Source organism: Phocoena sinus, chromosome 8 (genome assembly GCF_008692025.1).
Source record: "Phocoena sinus isolate mPhoSin1 chromosome 8, mPhoSin1.pri, whole genome shotgun sequence".
NCBI classification, from domain to species: Eukaryota; Metazoa; Chordata; class Mammalia; order Artiodactyla; family Phocoenidae; genus Phocoena; species Phocoena sinus.
The window spans coordinates 65012640-65030150 of record NC_045770.1 but is presented as its reverse complement, the minus strand read 5'-3'; the positions used below and the strand labels follow the sequence as shown (position 1 = coordinate 65030150).

Genomic DNA, 17511 nt, shown 5'->3' with positions numbered 1-17511 from the left:
CTAGGATGCCCAGCAAAGTCTTGCTGTATCTCATTGGCTCTGGCTGGTCACATGCTCACCCTTGAACCAATCACTGTAACAGGGAAAGTGATACAAAGATGGCCTCAGACTGCCTCCAGCCCTGGGGTTGCCAGTTAGACCCCTCGCCACTGATTATATGACTGCTCTCAATAGGCTCCATGGACCTCAAACTCATGGGGCAGGAAGTGGGGCACAGTCTGGCAACTTAGCCAGCCCTGTACTGAGATGGGGAGACTGAGGGCAGAGTGGTGAAGGAACTCATCCCCACACAGGCCGCTGACGTCACAGTCTGCTCTTCACTCCCCCAGAAAGCTCCTGTCACCAACCCGTTATAATCCTTCCTTTGGCCTCCTGAAGCACATATTGGGCTGCCCTGCAGCCCAGCCCAGGTTATCGGGCCTATTTCCACAGCTTCTGAGAACTAGGGTTCCCAACGTGGAGATAAATAGGGGGTGGGGCTTGAGCTGGATGCTCCATCCCAGCAGGGAAGAACTATCTACTCTCTTTGCCTTAGATGGAGCAGCTGCTTCCTATCTGCCCCGGGGGATGCTGGGAGAAGGACTTTCAGTTCTGTAGCTCAGCTAGGGTTGCCCTTGCTGGCCCTGAGGTAGGGCTGTGATGTGGAACAATCCAGACCCCCTGTCCGGAAACCTCTGCCAATAACTCTTGTTCTGTCTCTGCGGAGGTTAGATAGGAAGAGGAGTGACTCTGCTCTTGAGAAAGAACAAAGATCCCATTTTAGGCACAGAAGACCCAGATCTTAGTCCTGACTCTGTTACCTGACTGTGTGACCCGGCACAAGTCACTTTACCCCTCTGAGACTCGATTTCCTCATCCGTGGAATGGAAATATAATACCTCCCTCACAGAGCTGAGAGGGTTCAAAAGCTAATAAATAATATCATACATACTGTGCTGTGTGTGGAGTAGGCCAGATGAAAGGTGTCGTTTGATTCCTAGAGTCCTTTCTTTCAAAAGGAGGATCCACCAGGTACTGAGCTCTGGACCCACACTACGTTTCCACAGCTGGGGCACAGATGAAAGCTCTCTGCCTTCAGGCTTGGCAGATGTGGTTTTGTACAGGAAACCGCTGCGTGGCAGATGGAGGCAGCTGCAAGGTGCTGTCATGGACCAGAGAGCACACAGCATCCCGGAGAGGTCAGGGAAGGCTTCCTGGGGAGGCAGCCTTGAGGGACACACTTGGAGCCCCAGTGCCCAGCACGACACTGACACTGAGAGCCACCCATATGTGTTTCTTGAATGAATGAATGATTTAGGCACTGTGCAGACCATGTTTTCCTTCTGACTTTCCCAAACCACTTCCTGCATGTAAACCCTGATGGTTATTCCCCAGAGCAAAGCTGGGAAGGGAGAGGGAGAAGGAGGGGTCATGGAGGGAAGAATGGCAAAGAAAGGCACGCTGGGAATTGGACATTCATTTGTTATTTTTGTTTGTTTGTTTGTTTGGGGATGGGGTGTTGCCAAATCAAGGAAGAAATTTTATTTTATTTTACTTTATCATTACCATTTTTTTGGCTGTGCTACATGGCTTGTGGGATCTTAGTTCCCTCACCAGGTATCGAACCTGAGCCCTCGGTAGTGAAAGCGCAGAGTCCTAACCACTGGACCGCCAGGGAATTCCCAAGAAATTTTCTTTTTGTTTGGAACAAAGTTCCCAAGGTGGTAGGGTGCTGTTCCTGGCTTTTCAGATTGGCCGCTCCTCGTGGCTCCCTTTAATTTCTCAGGACACCAAAGAGACTATCTTTTTTTTTTTCTTTTAACAATGCCATTATTTATTATGCAAGTAAGTCAAGCTCATTGTAGAAAAAAATGGGAAAATATAGACATAAATATTCAAAAGATATTAGATTGAATTTATTCATAATTCCATTTGAAGATAACCATTTTTAACATTTGGGTTTTAACCATCTTGACCTCTGTCCCCCACCCTCATGAACAGATAGAGCCATATATTAATCTACATATATTTCACATAAGATATATATATATATATAATATATATATATAAATATATATGATTTTTAAATGAAAGTAGAATCATGCCAGCTGTTTCTTCCCCCCCTCAACCAATATATTGTGAACAAAAATGACTATGTCTAAAACATCAAACCTTTACACCTTTGAAGCATTTTGGATGGAGACGTTCTAAAATGGAACTTGCTCTCCAGTCTTTCCCAAGGAGCCAGCATGGGAACTCTGCTTCATCCATGCTCACCGTGGACATGCTGGCTGTACAGCAGGGATGAATGCAGGGCCTGGGAGGCTGTCTAAGAGGCTGTCCAATGGCCCCGGGGTCTGGGCCACACATAGTGCTTGTGTCTGCCCTTCAGAGTGTGGCTGCTTCCTTCCTTGTGGTCAGTTGTGTCTTCTGTTTTTAATCTGCTGTGGGCTGGAAAACCAGAAAACCAAGCCCAGAGAGGAGCATTATCTAGGTTTTAAGTCAAGTCCTGTGTTGCAAGAGGCACAGGTGATCTGTGTTATCAGTATTTTCTTTCCCAGATGTGAGTAAAGGAACACTTCTTAAGTATTTACTATGTTCTGGATACTTTCCATGCCTATTTTATTTAAATCTCATAGCAACACTTTGAGAGAAGTAGCTTAACCCCCTCTTACAAACAGCAGACTGGTCCCATAGAAGTTCATTGCTTTGTCAAGGGCCACTGAGCTGTAAGTGCCAGAGCTGTGATGGGACCTGGCCTGTTTCCCTCCCAAATCCCTGCTTTTCTCCTTGTACCACATCTCATGCTTGCTGCCAATTCTGGGGCTGGGTTTGGTTTGATATCATTGCCAGGGGCAGGGCCACTGGACTGGGGAGATGCTTCTGCATGGAGCAGGGCTTGGCTCCCACGAAGGTCTGAGACCAGGCAAAGATCCGTCTCCTCAGGCAGCAGCTCCACGGCCTGGACAGCAAGGAGAGGCCTGTAGAATCACACATCACCCAGAGAGCCCATGGGAGGGGGCCTCATCAGGCTGTAGAGAGGGCCAATCTCTGCTTAGCTGACTGGCCTTCTCAGATAGTGCTCATAGCTGGCACTGCTTATTGGCCTTGATTTGGATTAGATTAATTAGCAGGAAAAGCCCAGGAGAACATTTTCTCACCGTATAAATCAGAGGTGACAATTGGTGGCTGCAGACCGAATCTTGACCAGGGATGTGTGTGTCTGGCCCGCATGGTGTTTCTCTAACTTTTTGAATTACATTTAGCATTTATAAATTGGGAGATTCCATATTTAAACATCTGGGATTTGGGCTTTTCTTGAAAAATTGGGAGATCTAGCCAACAAAGATGGGTATTTTTTTCATGACCCCCCCTCCCCAGTTGAATAGTCACTGCCCCGGTTAGATGGCACCTGTGCTCTGTGGTCAGCCACACCCCATAATGACTGTCATTCATCTCACCAGCCTGGCCCCTGAAGGATCTGAATTTGTCGCCTTTACACGAATCCTATTTTTACAGAAGCTAGTTGCCAATTAAAGCAAAGCCTTCTTAATCTGTTTATTAGTGATATGGTTTCATTCATTAATTAATTCAACCAACATCTAGTGAGTGGCCATTATGTGTTTCACCCTGTACTGGATGTGGGTCATAAAAATATGAATATTTATTAAAACAGTCATAAAAATGTGAATAAGGTATAGTCCCTGCTGTTGAGGTGCTCAAATTCTAGCTGAGATGAGACCTGTGCAAATTGCTCTGGGAGAACAGAGAAGTGTGTTAGACTGAATAATCCTCCCCTGCTCCCCGCCAAGAAGTCTGTGTCCTAATCCCTGGAACCTGTTACCTTAAATGGAAAAAGGACCTTTGCAGATATGATTAGATTAAGGTTCCTTAGATTTGGAGATCATCCTGCATTAGCTGTGTGGGCCCAGTGTAATTCCAAGGGTCCTTATAAGAAGGAGGCATGACAAAGTCAGACAAAAAGGAAATGTGAGGATGGAAGCAGAGGTCAGAGGAGAAAAGATGCTACACTGCTGGCTTTGAAGATGGAGAAAGGGCCACCAGCCAAGGAATGTAGGCAGCCTCTAGAAACTGGAAAAGTAAGGAGATGGATTCTCCCCTAGACCCTGCAGAAGGAACACAGCCTGCTGATACTGATTTTAGCTCACTGAGACTGATTTTGGACTTCTGACCCCCAGAACAGTAAGATAATAAATCTGTGTTATTTTCAGAGACCAAGTTTGTGGTAATTTGTCACAGCAGCCATAGGAAACTAATACAGGAAGGGAGAAATTTTTTCTAGGGTGAATGAAGGAAAGAATATTTGAATTAGATGAATAGGAGTTCATCAGGTATAGAAAGGGGATGGAAGGCATCCCAGGCATAAGGAAGAGGATTATGCAAAAGGTATAAAAAGGCAGGGCATGTTTGAAGGTTGGCTATTGGTTCATTGTGGCTGGACCATAAGGTGTATGATGGCTGAAATAAGAGATGAGGCCAGGGAGAGGGGCTGGAATCTTGACTTAGAACTGGTTACATGGGAAAAGAGACCAGTTCTAAGTGAGGATTTCTTATAATCTCAAAGATTATAAAAAAGGGAAGGGTGATCCAATTTATGTTCTAGAGAGACTGCTCTGGCATCTTGTGGATGGTGGTTGGAAGGGACCAGACCAGAGGTAAGGAGACCAATGAGACTGTTGTAGTGACCCAGGTCACACAGAGCCATGGCTGGGATGGTGGCTACGAGAAAAAGGGAAGTGATCAAAGACACCTGATCTAGGATTGACAAGACTCGGAAATGAACTGAATGTGGGGAGTGATGACTGCTGGGTTTCTAGCTTGAGTGCATTCACTAGTACACAGGAGTGGGCTTGTGGGGGAGCAGGGCTGGGGGCAGGAAGAAATGGGTTCTGTTTGGAACGTGGTGAGTGTGAGGGGACCATGGTGCACATGGGAAGAGTTGCCTGAAGGGCTCCGTAGTGTGCTGGTAAATGTTCAACAGCCGGCTCTCTGGGAAAAAAAAGACTTTGATATATAGTATTTGCTGACTCCTGCGATATAAATACTCCCATCATGACCAATTTTAAGTTACTAACTCAACATCACTAAATGTGGAGTTAGGAAGAGGTACACAGTCAGGCACCAGCATACCACTGGAGAAGTTCCCACAAAGTACAAGAAGGAAGGGCCTAAAAATCCACCTCCTTCCCAAGACAGGCTCAGTGACTCACTGAGGCCACACACCTGGGGAAGGTAGGACCAGGCCCAGAATCTAGGAGGCAGCTTCTGGCCCTCCATTGATTAGAGGCAGCATCAAGCCCTGCTGATGGCCCCTTGGTGCCCTGGTCAGTTTTGCAGACCCGGGAATACAGTGTGGTCCTTGACCCCAGGACAATGACTCATGTCACCCTGGAGTGAGTGACTCAGGGAAGAGGCTGCTGGGTGGCCTGGAACAAAGAGAACTGGGAGAGATTTATTTCTCCTGGGAGCTCAAAGGGGGGCTCAGATACTTTTCTGCTGTTCCCTGTGCCTTTGAACTGCCTCCGATTAAGCAATTGCACATATTTCCAAGAAGAAAAAAAAATTTTTTCAAGTGGACTTAGTTTTTAAAAAAAGAATTGCTAAAGTGAGTAAGCTGGAGAGGAAAGCTGGGGAGATGTTCTGGCTTACTTCCTGTCCTGGATGAGGCCGGGGCTGGGGGTGGATAGAGCTCTCGCTGTGACTTGACCACTTTTCAGGGGGTGTGGAACATGGATCCCAGGCATTTCAGGGTTTCTCCAACCCTCCCCTTCTTCCAGAGTGGCATCTAAGATCCAAGGGGCTTCCTGAGTGCCAGAGAGTCGGGGTGAGGAGGGCGCCCATCATTTGACAAGGTGATCCTCCTGTTTCTGTCAGTCCTTGCTTAGTAGGTAACTTCTGAACCTGCCTTTTCAAGGCAACTTCAGGTCTAGCAACTGTCTGCTCCTAGGTGCACAGAAATGATTGTGTTCTCCGCCCTGTGCACCCCACCCTACCCGCTGTGAGGATGGCTAAAGGCCTCATCTATCAAGTCATATCAAATAGCCATTTCCTCTCTCTGGGGTCTTCTCCTCTGGGTTCTGTCTGGGAAATGGGGCCCAAGACCTCCCTGCTCTCAGATTTGGGGATCTTTTCCCACTTCCCCAGGGAAGCAGGGCACAGGCCCCATTCTCAGGGACTCACCAGAGTCTACCCTCTCACTGCTTTCTCTCCACTTTTCCTGTCTTTCCTTTGCCCCATAATCTTTACTAGTCTTGGGTTGGGGGGAGATTTACCATTACTTAGGATGTTTTTGCCCAAATCCTTTTTTCTGTGCACTGAGCCCTTCCTGTTTCCCTCAGAGCTAGTTCTTTGTGATATATAAGGCAGAGATAGACTCCCTTTCCTCTATCTCCCGCTGCTACAACTGCCCCCAGCCCCCCTCCCGGGCAGTGAGCACAGAATGGCCTCCCTGTTTGCCCGAGGGGAAGGGCAGTGGGGGAAAGGAGATGTGAGGGGAAGCAAGGAGTCTGTTAGGATTCCAGACGTGCCACCTATCTTGAGTAGACCCTGCACGTCCCCCACCAGCCGAGCCTCGTGCACACCCCTGTACCCTTCCTCTGGGGCTGACCCGGCCTCCCCTCTTGGATGTGGCCCTGGCGCAGGTCTCAGCAGATGCGGACTCACCCTCGGGGCTAGAATGGGTGCTGAATCAGGGGAGGAAGGCACCCCCAGCCAAAAGAGCCCATGAGAGACCCTTGGGACTGGAGAGCATGGCCAGAGTGCAGACTCCAGGCCAGAGTGTCGGGAGTGCTCAGGGACTCCTTGCCGAAGCACCGCTGGGCCGCAGCCCCTGTACTCCCAGCCGCTGGACCAGAAGGGTTGTGGTGACAGGGAGAGGTCATTGAGGGGGTCCCTTCCGGTCCCTCATCCTCCCCTCTCTGTTGCCCCCAAGTCCCCTTCCTTCTACCCTTCTACACCCCACCCTTGTTCTCCACTCCTCCTTTCAATCCAAATCTGCTTTCAGGATGGAAACTTGGGGCTCCCACTGACATGCCGAGGACTGTGCCCCCTTCAGCCATCCATTCTCCCGTTTATCCAGTGCAGCCTGAGCACTTGCACCAGGTCTCGTTAGGTTTCATCGCTCCCTTGCAGAACGACAGCCTCTGTGCTTTGGGAGTCAGCACAGGGGTGGCAGAAAGGTCAGGGTCTTTGGAACCAGATAGACTCAGGACTGACCACAGCACAGATCTGGGACAGGCCACATCATAGAGCTGAGCGTAGACCCAGGACTGACCACTGCACAGAGCTTGGATGACCACAGTGCAGACCTGGGGCTGACCACAGTACTGCATGCTGTTTCTGTAAACCCACCACTGCAGCCACTGGTTGCCCGACAGCAGAGTGAATGGCCCCTGGTGGGTTTGATTCCAATTATGTCTGATGGTCTTTTATCTGATTGTCAGTACAGAGGAGAAGCCCTGGCCAGGCCAGGACTCTGCCTCCTTAACTTGCCAGAAACAAAGCCAAGAACCCTGCCACCCAGGATGAACACCAAACTCTCTGGGCCTTGGTTGGGTTTTGGTGATGCTGTGGCTCAGAGAACTCAGCTGCCCGATTCAGAGAATAGGAAAGGAACTCATTGAGGGGAGAGTCTGTGTAGCACCCTGTGTGTATTTCCTAATTTAATCCTTACAACAACTTTAAAATGTATGTACTATTGCCTCCATTTTACAGATGAGGAAACTGAGGCCAAGAGGAGACTAATCCAGCAAGAAAGAGGCAGAGGGAGAATTAGAACCCAGTCTGCCAAGGTCCAGAGCCCTCTCACAGCATCTCAAGGTTAGGAAGCAAGATAGGGCTATTGTGAGGGAGACCCCAACTTGGACTCACTTGTGGGGTACAGGACTCAGCTCCGCAGTTGGCCAGGTCTAGGAACCCACAGAGGCACCTCTTAGCACTTTGAGCTGATCTCTGATGCCCAGGGAGATTTTCCAGGTGTATCCAGTGCTGCCTGGGGTGGACACAGGGAGCTGGGAACATCTTCACACACCCAAGATCAGAGGCACTGCCAAGGGATGCCTGCTTTCACAGCATGGACACATCAGCTTATTATTTACTAAAAGCAAACCTTTCAAAATAAGAGGCCAGAAGGCTGACATATGAAGTGGGGCTGGGGGGCAGGGTTCTGGGACCTTCTCTGGCTGCTCCTCACTCACAGGTGTGGCTTTGGTCAAGTCCCTGCCCCTGTCTGGGCTTGTCAGATGGGAGCAGGGGTAGGACTGGCCCTTCTCCAGTGTCCTCCTTGTCATCCTCTGAGTTTGCAGAGGGACTGAGAGGGATGTGTGTGCAGCCACCCCAAACAATTCCCTCCATCGAATTCTTCATCTAGAGAGAGACCAGTGGTATTAATAGCAACTTAATCTCTTTCAAATTCTTTGTGCTGCTAAAATGAAAGCAAAAATTCAAAGCTGGAAGAACAAAAAAAACCCCTCCCTTCTGAGAATTCTGAGTCACTCCAGAAAGGTCAGTGGAGTCTAGGTTAACTCATTATTTCCCAGAAGGGCCTCTGGCTCTTCCGACACCCAAAGCTTAACAGAGGGAACATGAGAGCCACTCAGTTTGCAGGCTGTGCTCCTGGGACACTGTGGTTTCAGAGCGGGGTTTGGTCTCTTCTGGACTGGTCACAAGGCTCTGGGAGAGGCATCCCAGGGGCCACTGTAAGAGGCCACTGCTTACCAAGAATGCCACCCATGAGCTAGTGGACTTGGCCCTGCAGGGAACTGGGGAGTCAGACTGACCTGTGGTTGACTTCCAGCACTGCCACTCATGGGTGATGCGACTTAGGGCAAGTCTTTGGGCCTCTGTTTCCTCATCTGTAAAATGAGACTAATCATAATGCTAAGAATAATAGTACTTACACTATCCACCTCAAGGCTTGCTGAGAGCACCAAAGGGGGTGTAAAGGCACTTGAGAGGTCATGACTCTTAGTGTTGGCCCCTGTGCCTGCTGGCACGTAGGCAGCCCCACAGGAAGCCACCCTCCTCCATGACTGAGATGGGCAGGGTGGAGGTGTTCTGCCGTTGTGGATGGGCATGCCTGTGCTTTACGGCTGCTCTATCAGAACAGCCCCCTCCTGCCCTCTCCCCACAGCCCACAGGGTCCTACAGCAGCTATTCCCAGGGGCAGAGTCTCTGCTACTCACCTAACAAGTGTGGGCCTTTCTGGGGTGAAAGGTTGGATGGAAAAACTAATGGACAGTTGTATAAATAGAAGATTAAGAAGTTGAGTGGTTGAACACATGGACCCACAGACCAATGGATGGATGAATGTGTGCGCTTGCCACCCTACATAGTGGGGATCATGCAGCCCCTGACAGTGGGCCCGCTCTTTTGTCCCTGTAAAACCCCTAGCCTCACAACCTGCTGCTTCCTCTCCCCTGCCCCACCACTATCTTATCCCCTCTGGGAACGCACACTCCAACTCTCCCCTGCAGGACAGCGAGAACCCATGTGGTGTTCAGCTGCTACACACTAGCAGAACTCCTGGTGGAGGGGACAGAGTAGAAGAGGGGAGAGATGAGGGGCCTTGAATCAAACTAGCCTGGGTTATAATCCTTGGCCTGCCACTTATTAGCTGTGTGGTCTTGAGCAAGTTGTTGCAGCTCTCTGATCCTTAGTTCCTTAATATATAAAATGGGAATAATAAACAAGATAGCATCTGAAATGCACCTCACATAGTGTCCGATATTCAGTAGGCGACCTAGAAATATCCGATGAATAAAAAGGAATAAAAGTATATTAGTTTGCTTTCTTTAATGAATAACCAGGGACAGATAAAAATATTTAAATGTGGTTTAGAGGCTTTTGGCCTTTTTGGTGACACAAATCATTGGATAGTTATTCCAGCAGAGGCTTTGATAATTTGTGCCGGGAACAAAGGTAGCTGGACCAGTCAAGTTGCTTCACTTCTCTGCACCTCAGTTTTCCTTCCTGTAAAATAGGCCGAGCTGTATAGTTAAGCACTGGCTGGGGGCAGAAAGAGTAGAGTCCAAAGGGCTGATGGCTCTTGGCAATGACCCACCTAACCCTTTGCTGACCAAGCTGGAGAGGCAGCAAGAAGGGCCCTGAAAATGGGTTAAAGAAGGAGCGGCTCAGAGACCAAACATCACTAAATATTTTCTCCTTTTTTGGGTCGTTGCTCTAGATCACCACTTCCTGGAGACTATATTCAAAACTTTGCTGTGATGGATGCGAGGTCCACGTGCCCACGAGCTCCAGAGGAGCCCAGATGTCACCCTGGGGGAGGGACTCTGCTTTTACCTTGCTATTTTAAGCAGCGAGTTTACAATAATGGATGGGAGAGAAAGCGATGGGGCCGGAACAGCGTGGGAATGGCCTGGGAGGGTGGGGCTGCTGGGGTTCCCCCTGAGGAGCTTGGGGTTCCATCTTGTCAAGGGTGGGACCTCAGCCAGCCTCCACTCTGCTTTATCCTGCAGTAGCTGACACCTCTTAGTGCTTGTCTGACTTAATTCGTTTCTGTTTTACTTTGCTTTCTGACCCAGGGACTGACTCAAGGTCTTTCTTGAAGAGCAGGAGGTGAAGGAAAGGAAGTGGAGGTATTTCTGATGCGACTTTGGAATTCCATGGTCCTAGAATCCTATGGGATGGGGCCCTCAAATCTGTGGTTTGTTGTGATTAGGAGGAGATCAGGATTTCAGGTACTCCCAGGGTTGGAAAAGGCCCCTGAAGTGGGTTAGGAATCCTATGACCCTTGCCCCAGCCTTTGATGAAACTCTCCCAGGAATGGGGAGCTCATTACCTTAAAGAGTAGCCCATTTCATTTTCAGATGGTTCCAACCACTAGAAAGTTTTCCCTTGCCTTGATCTCACCTTTCAGTCATTGGCCATGCATCTACCCTTTGGGGACAATAGAATTACATGAATGGCTTTCAAATATCTGCAAAGAGGTTTTATTTCTTCCTGTACCTTCTCTTTTCCAGGCTAAAGGTCTTTAGTTCTTTAAACACAAATTCTTGTCCTGCTTCCCCTTTTTTTTTGGCAGTACGCTGGCCTCTCACTGTTGTGGCCTCTCCCGTCGAGGAGCACAGGCTCTGGACACGCAGGCTCAGCGGGTATGGCTCATGGGCCCAGCCGCTCCGCGTCATGTGGGATCTTCCCAGACTGGGACACGAACCCGTGTCCCCTGCATCGACAGGCGGACTCTCAACCACTGCGCCACCAGGGAAGCCCCTGCTTCTCCTCTTTTGAACATGCCCCAGATCATCTGAATCCCTCTTAGCATGCAGAGCACAATACACTTCATGTAGATTAAGACATAAAAGAAAAGTAGAACTGTCAGCTTCCCTGTTTTGGAAACCATACTCCTATTAAGACAGCCTGGATGGACTTCCCTGGTGGTGCAGAGGTTAAGAATCCACCTGCCAATGCAGGGGACATGGGTTTGAGCCCTGGTCCGGGAAGATCCCACATGCCGTGGAGCAACTAAGCCCGTGTGCCACAACTACTGAGCCCTCGTGCCACAACTACTGAAGCTCGCGCATCTAAAGCCCGTGCTCCACAACAGGAGAAGCCACTGCAATGAGAAGCACACACACCGCAACGAAGAGTAGTCCCCGCTCGCCGCAACTGGAGAAAGCCCACGTGCGGCAACAAAAACCCAATGCAGCCAAAAGTAAATAAATAAAATAAATAAATTTAAATAAAATGAAACAGTATTAAAAAAAAAAAAGACAGCCTGGAGACCTGCACACACATCACACATCATTTTAAGAGTTTTCTTTGGATGTGTAGTGCACTTTTCTGGTAGAATTGGGGTTTGTGGGTATTCTTTTGCTACCCTCAAACTCTGTTACCATATGCTTTGCCCAGCACCACTGTTGTCACTGCAGCTGACATCCAAGTCAAGGTGATAGTAATCAATCACAGAGCTCACCTTTGGGCAAACCTGATGCTGAGTTTACTTATACAGAAACAACCTGAGCTGGGAGGCACAGCATGCCCTGGCCCCAGAGCTCTCATTCCCAAGAGCCAGGTTAAATCTGTCCTCTTGGCCATGACCCACCTTCCTGTCTCACCTCCTCCACTAGGCCTCCAGCTATTCTGTTCAGAGAAATTCAGTCAGCATTTCAGTGTTCATGATTCAGTCTAAACACCATTCTAGCGTGGACTCTTCCCTAAAACTGTATTCCACTCGTCCCAATTTCTGGAGTTAGGGACCCTTTTCTGGGACCCTGCAGCTTCTCACTTCCAAAGTGTTTACCTCCTAATCTTGTTTTCCAACTTCCTCCCACCATTGGACTCCGTGTTCCTTGAGGGCCAAGACCACATTTTCATCATCTTTATGGTAGAGTAGGTGTGAGTGTTGGTGGTGAAGGAATGAATGACTCTGCTCACAGATCATCTTCTTGAAGTGAGATTTCTTGAGCCGACCAGCAGGGGTCACCCCAACTGTTTCAGAGCTGAATAGGGCTCCCTGTCCACCGCAGAGAATGACAAAAGCCAAGATGGTGGTCACAATGACCAAAACTCCGGGGCTAAAGTTCTCCAGTTCTTTAAATACAAGTCAACAAGCATTTCTGGATGAACCTTCTGGGTATCTGTGATCAATAAGACCCCTTGCCTGCCTCAGGGAGCTCAGTCAAGAGGTGTGTGTTAGCTGGGGGCGTCTGTCAGGGCTGTGACTGATGCCACATCTGAGCTGCACCACAGCACTCTGGCTCTAGGGCCTTTGCAAGCCATTTCTGTGGTACAGGAAGAACACCTGGTGTCCTGGGCGATGGCAGGGCTTCCTGGCTTCTCCTCCTGCAGCCTCCAGCAGACAGCATCCTGCATAGGACCCAGGGTATAGTGGATACTCAGTAAATGGCAATGTCCTCCATTTGCCCTGTGTGTGTCCCAGCAGCCCCCTGACTGCAGCCGAGGGCAGGGTCTGAGGACGACATCTGCCTCTGGTGCCTTTCATCTGCTGTCTCCCAGAGCAGCTCCTTCAAGGAACCTCTGAAGTTGCAGAACCAGGCCGGTTGTTGATTTTTCGGGTCCCTGGAGGTGTCATCCATCCCCCTAGGGCAGGGGACCTAAAGGAGTTTAGGGGTGGGAAGAGCCCAGGCAGAGCCCTCTGGACCTTCTGGGCTGCAGGTAGCCTCTGGGAGCACCTACTCCATGCTGGGTGCTCTTTTCATCCTAGGGACAGTCCCACATGGGAGGCGTTCTTATCTCTGTTCCCCTGACGAGGAAACCAAGGCTCAGAGGTGAAGCAAACGTTCAAGGCTACACAGCCAGTGAGTGGCAGAGTGAAGACTCAGATCTAGGTATCTGGTTCCAAAGCCTGTGCTCTATCTACTATTTCTGCTCTCCTGCCTCTCCAGATGGAGACCTGACATGACTGGCCCCCTTTTCTAAGAGGAAGCAGAGGAGCCAGACCCATTGGCTCAGGTTTATTGGAGAGATTTTGGTCCTACACCTCTTGACTGGCAAGAAACATGAAAGTGTGAAAGCACAGTTAGTACTTAGAAGTAACAGTCGTTCGTAGTTACAAGTTAGTACAAGTAGTTACAAGTTAGTAGTTACAAGTAAACCCAGTTCAAACTGACTTAAACACTAAGAGACTTAATTGTTTCTGTAACTGGCTAGTTCAGAAAGAGTTTCAGCTGCAGGTGAGCTTTGATCAGGGCTCCAGCTCCGTTTCTCTGCAGATCTCCTGGGTCTGCTCTCCTCTGGGTGTGTCAGATTTCTCCTCAGTCTGACCTTCCTCGTGGAAGGAAACTGGCGTCTGCAGCACCAGGTCTCACATCTGCACACTCCACCACCCGGAGCAAGAGAAAGCACCTGGGTCCCAGAGCATTGCCACATGCTCATTGGCTTAGGCTGGACCCATTGTCCATCCCTGAGCCAGTCACTGAGGCAAGATGGATGAGATTATGCTGCCTGGAGTCAACCCCGGCCAGGCCTTACCCCATGGGAAGGGTTAAGTGTAGCTTTGGGGAAGCAACCCAAGGTTGCTGAGGGCAAGCACTGCACAAGGCACAGGAGACTCACCCTGGCTGAGCCTCCAGACTGATGACTTTAGCAGGCCTGACAGGTCCAATGAGAGCTGTCCTCAAGTGAGAGAGCCCTGTACTGAGGGTTAGAAGAGCTGCTGAAGGGCATGAGGTGAGCCATGGGGCAGGAAGTTGGGAGACACCATCCTTTCCTCCTCCCCCACCTGGCCAAGCAAGGCTGTGTGGTATAGTGGCCTCCAAATCAGGGAGATCTGGATTCAAATGCTTCGTTCTTTGTATGATTTGGGCAAATGACTTCTACTCTCTGAAGCAGTTCTCTCATCTATAAAATGTGAATAGTAATGCCTGCATCAGGGGTCATTGTGAGGATTAATTTAGGTGATGTCGGTAATGCTCCTAGGATAGTGCCTGGCACCCAGTAGCTGCTCAACACATGTTTGACAAATACAAGTCTGGCTCCCAATGGAGTGTCCTCCATCGGCTATGGCTTTGAGGAGTTCGAAGCACTCTTCTCCCTTCTGGGATCGCTGTGTTTACTGTATGGCCCAAATTAGATGCAAAATCTCTGGATCACCTCTGACTTTGTAAACGGAGCCAGGGAGCAGGAGGAAATGCAATTCCAAACTCCCTTGGCTCGCCTTCTTTAGCCCTTGTTGATGCAAACTCAAGCAGGCTCTCTCCGCGGCTTGTGGCACCTGGAAACGGGACCCAGCATGGGTCAGGGATGGGAGTGGATTTGACTTGTCCTTTTGGCGTCTCCTCAGCCTGTGGAGCCCAGGCCTCCTGGAGCATCTTTGGGGCTGACGCAGCGGAGGTTCCGGGCACGCGCAGCCACTCCCACCAGGAGGCTGCCATGCCCCACATTCCTGAGGATGAGGAGCCCCCTGGAGAGCCGCAGGCAGCCCAGAGCCCGGCCGGCCAAGTAAGTGCCTCCCCCCTGCCTGCAGCTCCCCCGGCCCGGGCTACGCCAAGCGCCCTGGGCTGAGGCCACATGGTTTGCTGACAGCCTGTGCAGGCTGCAGTGGGCCTGGGGAAGGTGTGCGGCTTCCACGCCGAGGAATACATACCCAAAGGTCGTTTGAATTGACCAAGGTCCCCACACATCCTGAGAGTGCTACCTTGTAGGCTGTGTCTGACTGAGGCCCCCTGGGAAGTCACACCACCCTCCTAGGATGGAGAGAGCCTCGGAGGAGGACCGTCAGCATGGAAGGCCTCATATATCAGGGTCGTGGGCACAAGCACCAGGTCACTTAAAGTGAATCCACTTGAAATGAAGGTCAAAATTCCTCAGTAAATAGTGAAAAAGGGTTTCAGTGAGATTTTATTATAAAAAAGGAAATGATGAAAGTGAATTAAAGGGGCTCATTGAGGTTGTATTGTACAAATGAAATGGTGAAGACAAGTTATCTTTAGCTGTACATATTACAAAATATAGCTTATACGCTAATTTTTAGAATGAACAAAGAATCTTAATCAAGTGCGTTGACTTTGGTATCGGTATATTTTTTATGCCAACAAAATGAGCTTTTCATGTGTTATCACAACCTTCACATTTTACTTTATAGCACCTTCATTAAGAGATTCTGTTTGTTTAATATTTAAGGGGTTCATTCATTTTCCTAAGGACCTCTTTCAATCCCTCAATATTCAAATCATTCCCTCATGAAGAACCCATCTTGCCATCATCCTCACAATTCTGACTCCATTCGTTAACTGGTCCAGCTACATCTGCTGCTCATTGGTCTAAGACCTTGTACGTGAAGTTCTCAGACATGGTTTTGTGAACTTCATGAACTTTGCAGTTGGTTTGCACTGAACTTATATCATCCTGTTGTATCTGACACTTCTCCAATCTGCCCTGAGCCAGTGGGATAGACACTTGTTAAGTGAGGGAAGCTTGTACGAGTGAGCATTAATTTGACAAGTGGGCAGATTCTTAGTGAATAGTTTCATGTTATGATGACATTTGTTTTCTTTACACATCATAACTGTGGGAACTAAGATAATAAACGCTTAGAAAAGAATGGCCTCTTGTATCCCCACATCCCGAGCTCATGGGATTGAGATGTTGCAGAACTTGGCAGCCTTGGAGAGCCCTTGAATTTCGAAATGACAGCGAGCCAAGCCCCCATGCCTTTGGCTGCAGGCACCAGCTCAGGTCTTGATTGAGCCCCGCTCCCAGAAATGTCCTGGGCTACGGTAGTTGCTGCTTACCAGTTGCTTTCAGTGGCTCTGAGCTGTTCCTCTGCTTCTCCACGGGTGACATCTAGTCTTCCCCGAACTGTGTGCTCTGCTATTGCCCCCTTCCTGCAGCTGCTGTTCCTTACTGCGTGTGGACCGTTCCCCCAAAGAGTTGCCAACAGTGTACTGTAAGGTTTAACCAACAAAAAAAATTTCCTAGTCTACTGAAAGCTTGGAGTTTAAAGAAGGGAAGGACAACACAGAGTAAAATACATCTGGATTCAAACGTCACGGCTCCCTATCCTCAGGTCACAACTTTCCCAGGTTCTGTCCCCTTAGCATCCCCACCTCCCAGCCCTGGACCACTTCTTGCTGTGGTCATCCCTGACCGCTTCCACTTTACTCGCAATGATAGTGCCCTTAAGCCGGACTCTGATGCAAAATCTAGCTCCCGAATCCTGGGCAACTCCCCCAAACAGCTGCCATGGCCTGCTCCCCAAGAATATAAGTGTTCCTAAAAAATAAATAAATGAAAGATGGGCAAAGATGTAACTCCACCCTCAGTGAAGAGATCCTTTTACAATGAGTTCAGTTCCTTTTGGTTCCAAACCTCTCTAATTAAAAGACACTTCAAACCTTCTCCTCAAGAAACACAAAACCAGACAGCACAAAAGCCCGCTGGCCTTTCTGACCATCATGGCTTCAAACCACACGTAGGTGTAGCTTCACTGGGTCAGAGGTGAGGGTGAGTTTCTAGGGCTGGCCAAGCAGGGGGAGGGCCCCATGAGCTCACCACACAGCTGAGGGTTAGAGACCCCTAGCTGAGCAGCAGAAACTCCAGATTCTGGGCCCCCACAAGCTCACTTTCCCTGTGACCTTGAACCAGGACCAGACTTCTATACTATAGACCATGGGCCCTCATGGTCTCTGAAGGTCCTTCAAATGCTCAAGGAAGACAAGATAATAAAGAGACTGTTCGCAGGTCCCAATAGCCTCTGCATTGCCAGCATCCAGTGGGAGAAGGACCCACGAGGAACTCAGGTGAGCTGGAGCCAGGATGCCCAGATCCTATGAGGGAGGGCCATTAGCACAGGATTTAAGAACGTGGACTCTGGAGTGAGACCAAGCTGGGCTCAAGTCACAGCTCCTCTACATCCTGGTCAAGAGACGTGATGCTGAGTCTGTTAACTTTACTGTGCCTCTGGTTCCTCGTCTCTTCCCCGGGCAGGTGTTAGTGGCTGCCTCCTGGACTCTTGTCTGTTCAGCCCAACCCTTGAGGACCTTCTTTGGCCTGAGGGACCATGGAGCTGGGGCAGGTTAGACCCCAGACTGA

General features: G+C 49.5%; 1 protein-coding gene across 9 annotated transcripts in view; it reads left to right on the top strand.

The window, feature by feature from the left end:
- The window catches only part of MRVI1 (murine retrovirus integration site 1 homolog), a 118339-nt gene that overhangs the window by 26828 nt on the left and 74000 nt on the right, over positions 1 to 17511 (top strand). For all 9 annotated transcript variants that reach the window (XR_004351068.1, XR_004351067.1, XM_032639994.1 and 6 more), the window contains exon 2: positions 14762 to 14919. Coding sequence is in view for 7 of the 9 variants with exons in the window: in XM_032639994.1 (XP_032495885.1) it covers positions 14762 to 14919 (158 nt within the window). In the remaining 2 variants the exon portion in view is untranslated. The remainder of the gene's footprint in view (positions 1 to 14761; positions 14920 to 17511) is intronic.